This window comes from Myotis brandtii, unplaced genomic scaffold, assembly GCF_000412655.1.
Source record: "Myotis brandtii unplaced genomic scaffold, ASM41265v1 scaffold216, whole genome shotgun sequence".
In the NCBI taxonomy this organism is placed as follows: domain Eukaryota; kingdom Metazoa; phylum Chordata; class Mammalia; order Chiroptera; family Vespertilionidae; genus Myotis; species Myotis brandtii.
In genome coordinates this window covers 4,562,795-4,571,914 of record NW_005358092.1, presented here as the reverse complement: position 1 = coordinate 4,571,914, position 9,120 = coordinate 4,562,795, and the positions used below count along the sequence as shown (strand labels likewise).

The window sequence follows — 9,120 nt, the reverse complement described above, 5'->3', positions numbered from 1 at the left end:
GCCGAGGCGAAGGCAGGGCGCAGGCGGCGGCGGGCGGCATGGAGAGCCTGCTGGAGAATCCGGTGCGTGCCGTGCTCTACCTTAAGGAGCTCACGGCCATCGTGCAGAACCAGCAGAGCCTCATCCACACCCAGCGCCAGCGTATTGATGAGCTGGAGCGGCGGCTGGATGAGCTAAGCGCCGAGAACCGCAGCCTGTGGGAACACCAGCAGCTGCTGCAAGCCCAGCCTCCGCCCGGGCTCGTTCCTCCGTCCCCAGCCCCGCTGCCCGCTATCCCAGTCACCGCCGCCACCGCCACTGCTGTCGCCCAGGAACAGCTCCAGAACCACGGACAGCTCCCGCCCACCTCGCCACAGACTGTACCGGAGCAGCCACCAATTCAGCACCACGGACAGTTCCTGGTGCATCCCTCACCGGGCCACAGCAGCAGGGCGCACGCACCCCAGTCGCCCCACCAGCCCACAGGGGCTCCAGGGGCCGTCGCCAACAAGGAGAAGGAGCGTCCCCCGAGTTGTTGCGCTGCCGCTGGAACCCTCCTTCAGCACAAATCCCCCGCTGCCCTCGGCAAGGGCGTCCTGAGCAGGAGACCTGAGTGAGTGGGGAAGAGGGTTTGCGGACAGTTGAGGTGGGAGAAAGGGAAGCAAATGGGTATGAGGAAGAGCCAAGGGGGAAATGGGCGCACTTAAGAATCTGAAGGACTAAGGTAACGTGAAGTGAAGGGGCGAGAAGATGCCTGAGGGTAAAAGTGTGTCAAGGAGATTTGGGGAAAAGGAGGAAATGATATCAGTGTTTGAGAGGGTTTGGGGGTTGTTGGAGAAAAGGGGAATATCCAAACCATCATTGAGGGCAAAGAAGAAAGAAATTTGGTTTAAGTGATTGGGGATGTTAAAAACTAGCAGTTCTTAACGGGGACAAGATTGAGAGAAAGTTGGGGTGAAGATTAAACTGAAGAAAAGAGAACAGTTGGAGAATGTATTTAACTTAGAAAAATCTTAGAAGAGAGTTTGAGTGGTAAAATTATTTCAATGAATAGTAAGATATGAAAAAGATGGAGGCTTGGCAAACAGGCATGTTAAGGGCATTAAAAAGGCTAGGGTCCAGGAAGAGTAGACTTGGTTCTGAGGAAATTCAGGAGGCAGAGGATAAAGCAGGAATGATGTAAAAAGTCCGGGGAGGGGGGCTGTAGATAGAAGATGAGCTGGCTCTTTAATTGATGCAGTGGGAATCAAAGCCAGGAGTGGCTCATTTGGGGAATCTTACGCTGCTCTGACCTGAGTGACTGCCTTTCTTATGAATCCCCACAGAACTAAAGGGGTGCAAAGTAACAACCCACCAAGCTAATGGAGGACTGAGTTATAGTATGAGGACTCAGTCTGGTTATAGCTTTCCCTCTGACTCAAAGAGGATTTCTGTGCAGGGTGGTTGGCAGTCGTACAAAGGGAACAATGATGAGAGAGACAGTTGCCAAACGGAGTTGGTATTTCAGTGTAATTCCTGTTTAAATCTCTCTGTTAGGTCTAGTGACTGCCAACCTTCTTTCCCTTTGGATTTTTGGTGATAACTGAAATCTCATGTTGAGTTGTGAGAGAAATAGTAACCCCCCACGAGGGACTCTAGGACCTTGAGCTCTTTCTTCACACACAATATCCATAAACTAGGAATATGGAAAGAAGAGATGAAAGGGGACTGGAATATTCTCCCCTGAGTATTGAGAAAGCTGTGATCATGTCAGTTTCCTTTCTCTGATTAGAGGTGATGGGATAGCTGCAGGGAAGAACAGCTCTGGGGAAATCAGCACCTGGTCAGCACCTGATCCTGACAACGATGACGCTAACGGAATTGATTAGGGGAAAGAGGGAAAAGAGCCAAGAATCTCATCTTCATCCAGTCTTGGTGTGCTTTAGATCTGGGGATACTTGTGAAGATTTTTATATATTTCTTAAAAACCCATGTTCTCCTCACATCTACTGTAGGTTAGAAAAGTTGGGTCAGGACATGTTAGCTCACAGGGTAGATTTGACCAAAACCATGAGACTTAAGGGGGAAAGGTCTAGGCCAGTGATGGCGAATCTTTTGAGCTCAGCGTGTCAGCATTTTGAAAAACCCTAACTTAACTCTGGTGCTGTGTCACATATAGAATTTTTTTGATATTTGCAACCATAGTAAAACAAAGACTTATATTTTTGATATTTATTTTATATATTTAAATGCCATTTAACAAAAAAAATCAATCAAAAAAATGAGTTCACGTGTCACCTCTGACACGCATGTCATAGGTTCACCATCACTGGTCTAGGACCATCTGAGTTGGCTGACCTAAAGCATTTGATTTGAGCCCCCAAGAAGATGGTTTTCTTAGCTCCCTCAGTGGTCCAATTGCCCATCCTTCAGTTTCATTGTTTTCTTTCCTTATCTAGCGTAAAAAGCAGAAAGTCAGTTTTCCCTCATGCTCATAGCTAGTTAAAAGGCCCATGATACTATGTGGCTTTCTCCCCAAATAGGGAGATAAAAACTATTTCATTCCCTTTTCCTGAGGGCAGCCATGGCTTCATAAAAATGATGGTTCTTTACCTGATTCCTTTCCTCTTGTTCTTTATTGTCTCCTTCTCTTCCACTGCACCCCACATTGTTTGCATCCCTTCAGGATACTATGTGGGCCAGAGAGGTTGAGAAAAGATCCTTTTTCTTGAATAATAACTTTGCTGTGGCCCCCAAAGTGGCTTAGAGAGCCCCAACTCTCCTGCCCAGGTGCTCTTGCTGGGAATTCAGGGATTTAGGAATCATCTGGATTCCATCCAGCCTCATATGGCAAAACTGGAGAGGAAACATCGTTTTTCCTTCTCCCTTGTCCTGCTTCTGCTTCCCAGGAAAGCAGAACAAAAATAAGAAATAATTAGAGTGGTGGAAGAGAGTAGAGATTGTTGGAAATCTCTCACGTAGGAAGTTGTGCCAGGCACCAAAAGGTTGATATCACTGGTAGCTCCTTCATTTATCCAGATCCTCCAGCTTTTTCTCCTGCTCCCCAAGTCTGAACACCACGAGACTTAGAGAGCTTGGGTATGGACATGCACGGCTCACCTCCTTCCCAAGGCACTCTCTCTTCCATAGATGTGAAATGTTGGCTTGCCGGATGCCTTTGGACCACTCATTTCTCCCCACTGTTTTGCTTCAACCCAAATTTCCCCCACAGGACTTCAGGAAGGGATTATCTTTGTTGACTAGATCTTTGGCCTCAGCCTGCTCTCTACCCATGACACCCTCCTTGTATGTCCGTCCTCCTCTCCATACCTCTCAATGGTGCAGAGCTAGATGCAGCCAGCAGGCAGGGAGATATCTCCATGGATAGAGTTAGGGGAGGAGAAGAGCAGAGCCAGCAGCTCTCTCCCCAATATTTCTCCTAGGGAACTCCCTGCTGAATCAGTTCTCTACTGGGGGTGCTGAAGTAGATGAAGAGATGACAGAGGGAGGGTGTCTTTGGATTGTAATTTTGCTGAACTCTTTTCTAATTTCATACTTTCCCTTCCCTGGCCTCATTATAGTGAAAATGAGGCCCTGGTGAGGTTGCTGAAGGGTAGGCGAGGGTTACGAGGGGCCAAGCACTGTGTTAGATGCGTTATCTCATCATATAGTTGTCTCTTATCCACAGAACTCCTCTTCCTGCCCAAATCCAGGAGAAGCAGGAGCCCTAGGGAACCTGGGACTGGGAAATAATGGATTGTTTAATTGTCATCAGATCTGCATTAATATGCAGCTTGGCCTCGCTCCCTCTTTCAGCTGAGGGAGATAAAATAATGGTGGCCTTGGAAATTAGGCCAAGGAAGTGACATTATGGAGATAAGTGATTGCAGAGACATCATGGAAGAAGAGACTTGAGGGGTTAAAATTCTTTCTTTGCATGTTTCCTGGCTCTTGCTATGCTTCAGCCCCCACTGCTTTTGCCTCTTAATGAAAGCAGCAATCTTAGCTTCCTCCTCTTTATTTTTTCAATCAAGGCTCACTACATCTACAGAATTGATTATGCTCTTCCTGGCTGAAGCCAGAGCCTCAGCCTGACCTGGCAAAGTCTCCTCCTTGCCATGGAAGCATATGGCCCTGCTTGAAGCTACTGGCTTCAGTATGACCACAGTTTCTCTGTTTGAGCACAGGTTTGCCCAGCCATCCAGCTATGCATTTAGAGCACCTCGACCCCAGGGATTGCCAACATACCCAAGCCCATGGGCAGAGGATTTTTGGAGGCTAGGTAAGATCCTTGCATTATAATTCAAATTTAGCTCCTACCCCAAACTCCCCACCTCCAAGTGGCCATGAAGTCTGAACGGCTCAGTAGCGCCTGTCCTCTTTTCTCTTCCTTCCTCCTTAGTCTTTTTTCTATACACTTCTTCCTCACTATCCGCCCATTCTCTTATTTTCTTCTTTCTTCCCCCTTTCTTCCTAGCCCTCACATACTTTCTCTCTCCCATATTTTCTTCTTTCTATATTTTGCTTCTACTTAAGCTGCATAGGGAAGTCTCCCCCTCTCCACTCCCATCCTCTCAGCATAAAATAAATATTGGGTCATCTTTTGAGTTCTTATACCAACTGGAGGCTGGAGGCTGGTTAGAAGATCATTGGAAGTGCTTTTTACCCTGTTATCTAAGGTGCTGGTTGGAGTAGGTGTCTCTGTTTGGAGGTGCAACTCATGACCGACCCATCCTGAGAGCTATTAAAAAAGTATGAAGGTCTGTCAGTCAGTCAACTCTGTTTTATCAATTGTCCAGTTAATTCAAAACCCTGCATTCTGTGCTGTGGAAAGAGGAAATAAGCAAACACTTGTGGTTCAACATGCAGGAGACACATATCTGGAAACCTCCAAACAAATGTAAGCAGATTGCAGCTGCCTAGAGCTACCCTCTATCAGAACAGAATGGTGAAAGGGGTGAGCATACAAATCACATTCAGAGTCCAGAGAGAAGGTTTTATTGGTTGGACTCAAGGGTTTGTGTTAGGAACAGTAAGAGTCAAAGCTAGCTGGATGGAGGACAGGGCCCAGAAGATTCAGTGCATGGAATCACTACCGCATCTGCATATATCCTGTCTTCTGATGACATAGTTCCCCACTACCCTAATCCCCTCCCTCCAGGCAAAACCGTATCCACAGGGTAAGGAAAGCCCTGGGACTCGGGGTCCTTGTCTATAGCATGACAGAAGGCCTGGTTGCTGAGGCCAATGCTCACCAACCTGCCTATCCCCCTTCTCTTCCTCTGTCTGCTGCAAGGAGAGGACTTGTAGCTGGTAAGCTGGAAAATGGGGCCAGAACGAAGGCTCGCTGAGAGGAGGGAGTGTGTGGCTTTTTGCTCACCTGGAAGCTGACATGGAGTGGGCACTTGTAAAGATTTTCTGTCCCCCTCCTTTCCAATGGCCCAGACTGCTACGCTTCCTTCCCATTCAGCCAAAAAGAACACAGTTCAAGAGAAACAAGTCATCCTGCCTTCTGGGAAATGCTGATGGCCTTTCTCCTCCTCACCAGCCCCTTTTGCCTTGCTCTACCCCTACTCTTTCCTTCCTTATTCCTGAGCCCTTCCCAGACCCACATAGTCAACACCGTAGGGCTTCACAGTGGCAGCCTGGAGCATTTTCCCGTTGGCCCAAAACCAAGCAAGAGGAGCAGCAGTTGGTGCTGCTGATTCAGCAAATATCTGTGCAGCCTGAGTTTCAAAGGTCACTCATGAAAAAAGGTAGATGGGGTCAGGTCTGGGTGGAGAACCAATGAAAGGGAGGGTGATATGAAAAGGAAGGGGGGAGCTGGGACAAATAGCTCCACTCATGATCTGGAAAGAGATTCGGATCCTGCATTTAAATCCTATGTAAAGATTTTCAGACAGACTGGCTTTGTTGGGAAACTTAAATATTTTTCATGGGGGCCCAAACATATCCTCAGTGACCTGGACACAGGGCAGCAGCAGCTTAGTATGGGGTTTCTTAGTAAGAGTTTCTGGGGACTCTGATGGCACCTCGCAGGTCCCCAGACACAAGGCCATCTGGCAGCTTTCCAAGGCTTTGGGCACTGCAGCTCCTTCCTCCTCTGCAGGTTCCCACAGGGGCTGCAAAGGGCTTCTTGTTTCAACAGAGGGAGAGGTAGTCATCTCCATTTCGTGCAATGAGGAATAACAACCAAACGAAAAAGGATCAGGAGTGAGGGAGAAATTAGATTTTTCAGGCTGAAAGGAAAACCAGAGGATCACAGAATTGTCAAGATCTAGGGCAGTGGTCGGCAAACTGCGGCTCACGAGCCACATGCGGCTCTTTGGCCCCTTGAGTGTGGCTCTTCCTAAGCCTTAGGAGTACCCTAATTAAGTTAATAACAATGTACCTTCCTATATAGTTTAAGTTTAAAAAATTTGGCTCTCAAAAGAAATTTCAATCGTTGTACTGTTGATATTTGGCTCTATTGACTAATGAGTTTGCCGACCACAGATCTAGGGGATGAAGAACATGAGCTTTGGAGTCAGGCAAAGCTAAGTATGAATCCTTCTCTCCTACTACCAACGTGAGACCCTACATTCATTACTTACCTTCTTTGAGCCTCTGTTTCCTCATTTATAAAATGAGAAGTAGTATGTGCTTTGAAGGGTTGTTGTACAGTTTAAAAGTTAAATAGTATCAGTTGCTTAGTATTGTTCTGGGCACATAGTAAGTGCTCAATACATTGTAGTATTTCTAGAGATAGAGAACCCAGGGCCCAGGACTCATCCACAGTCAGACCATAGTTACAGACTGGGATCCAGGCAGGATTCCCTCCCTTCTTACAGGCCAGCTATCCCATCTGCCCTTATCCCATCTGCCCTTTCCCCATCTGCCCTTCTACCTCTGGACAATGTGCACCCAAGCGATTCTAGATACATGAATGTAGAGCTTACACTGAAATGCAGCCAGGCAGGCCAAATCCACCATCCATTAGTGATCGGTGTTGAAGGCTCACAATTTGATAGCTGAGAAATGTTTCCTTAAGCCCAACTTAAATCTCATCTGTTGTATTTGGGGATTTGTACTTAAGGTCATGGAAAGGATCTGAGTTATCACCCAATGCCCCATGGTAATAAGGATGATCACCCATTTTCTAAATGTAGAAACTACAGTCTCATCGAGTATACAGACTTACGAAGGACAGAAGGGAGGGTGGGAACAATGGGGCCTGAACCAGGAGACTGCCTCCCACCTGAAATGAATGAAAACTAAATCCACTCCTTCAAATTCTTCCAGCCTGGGGATGGAAGGGTAGACCTGCTCTTTTCAGGATTCTGAGGTCAGAAAGCTGAAAAGAATAGCAGGATGAACTGAGGAAAGGAGAGGCCTGGTGTGTTGTTGTGGGATTTTTGGCGGTGGATGGGGGAAGTAGAGGTTAGGGGAGGATTCTGCTTTATCTGGTCAAGCATAGAACGTAAAAGAGTTTCTTCTCGAGAAAGACTTTCTTAGATGAAATACCTCCTAGGAAAAACAAAACAACTGGAAAAGTAGAGATGGTGGGCTTCTAAAATTCTCTCCCAGGGTGGTTGTGGCTGTGAGGCCACAATAGGCAAAGGCTGCTGCTGCTGCTGCTGTGTGTGTGTGTGTGTGTGTGTGTGCGCACGCTGTTTTGCTGTTGCTCTTTGTTTGGAATATCCCATCTGGGAGGGTTATGTAACACTGCAAGACTGGTGTATGCACTGAATGGTGCCTCTTGTTTTCAGCAAGTGGGCAGGCTACTGTGGACAGAGAGCACGCAGGCCTGTCCAACTCCCTGCCCACTTTCTGTACTGGCATCAGGCCATTCCCTCTAAGCCATAGCTACAGGGGATGGAGGGCTTTAGGAAATGGAATAGGGTCCCTCAGCCCCTCTGAGGAGTCAGGTGAATGTCAGAGCTAGAAAGGTCCTATTAAAGGTCATTTGATCCAAACTTCTCGGCCCAAGATACAAGTGACTGGTGCTTCCAAACTAGTTAGTGGCAGAACTCTTCATCAGATATTCCACAATTAGGGATTCCTTGGTACTTCAAGGTTATCCCCTTGTTAAAATGTAAACTATCTGAGGACAGGAGAAAAAAACACATTTAGCTATATCAGCCTTTTACACTTCAGCATGAAAGAGTGTATTTGAGCCATGTCTGAGAACATGTTTGATAAGGGAGGAGGTTGCCATGGTTGACTAAGGGCCAGGGCAAGAGGCTCATAAGGAGTTGAAGGGCCCATGAAGGGGGCTGTCCAGAACTTACATGGGGAGGGAACTGGGCACTCCCTCATTGGCTTGTCTTGGAAAAGTAATTATCTGAGCCATAGAAGGGATACTGTTTCAATGAGCTTCATGTGTAAAGTCATAAGGCAGGAATTTAAGGAGCACCTGGTGCTTGGTAACCCCTTTTGATTCTCTCTAGCATCTTAAAATAATATTTTGGAAGGAAAAATTTCACACAACTCGGGGTTAGCTATGGAGCAGGAAGATGTGGGCAGGAAGGGCTAGCAGACAGTAGAGGCTGGTGTTGCATAGGCCTGAAGAGAATGGGGGATGAGAGGCTAAGTCAACATCTAGGAGGTATTTGATAAACACTGCTTGAATGAATAAACTTTAGTGTGTAGGGCTCAGGCAAGCTCATAGGTGGTTGAGTGGAGAGAGAGAGGTCAGCTGGAGGGAGGCCCCACTGGGCAAATAAGTTGTGCTTAGGCCCAATAGCAGTTTCTGCAGCTGAGCCTGTGTGAAAAGCTGGATCTGAGGCTCAGCTCTTAAGGATGTTTGGGGAGTGATGGGGACATGGGTGCTCCTCCCATCTAACAACACTATCCGTGTGAGCCCTCCTCTCTTTCTGTGTCTGCTGCTGACAAGTCCAGTCCTCAGCCTGGGAAGCTGCATTATTAAGCATGACAAAGCACTTGAGCATTTCATCTCAGACACACATACACACACGGCCTCGTCAGCAGGTTGAACTAGAAATGTGTAATGGGTCTATGATAATGGGAGGGAAAGGAAGCTTAAATTGTGGCCATGTCTCTAGGTAGAAAGAGACAGAGAGTGAGCTGGGTACTGGGATCACCCTTTGGCCTGGAAACGCAGCAAAAACCAACACCCAGGCTCTATCGAGGACTTTCCTTCCTATTTCTTCATCAGGCAGC

The 9,120-nt window shown here is 47.3% G+C and overlaps 1 protein-coding gene across 1 annotated transcript in view; it reads left to right on the top strand.

Moving 5' to 3' along the window:
- Positions 1-6: 6 nt before the first annotated feature.
- Positions 7-9,120, top strand: part of IQSEC3 (IQ motif and Sec7 domain 3) — a 117,857-nt gene continuing 108,743 nt past the window's right edge. The window contains exon 1 of the mRNA XM_014539403.1: positions 7-592. Within this exon, the coding sequence (XP_014394889.1) occupies positions 39-592 (554 nt within the window). The 5' untranslated portion in view covers positions 7-38. The remainder of the gene's footprint in view (positions 593-9,120) is intronic.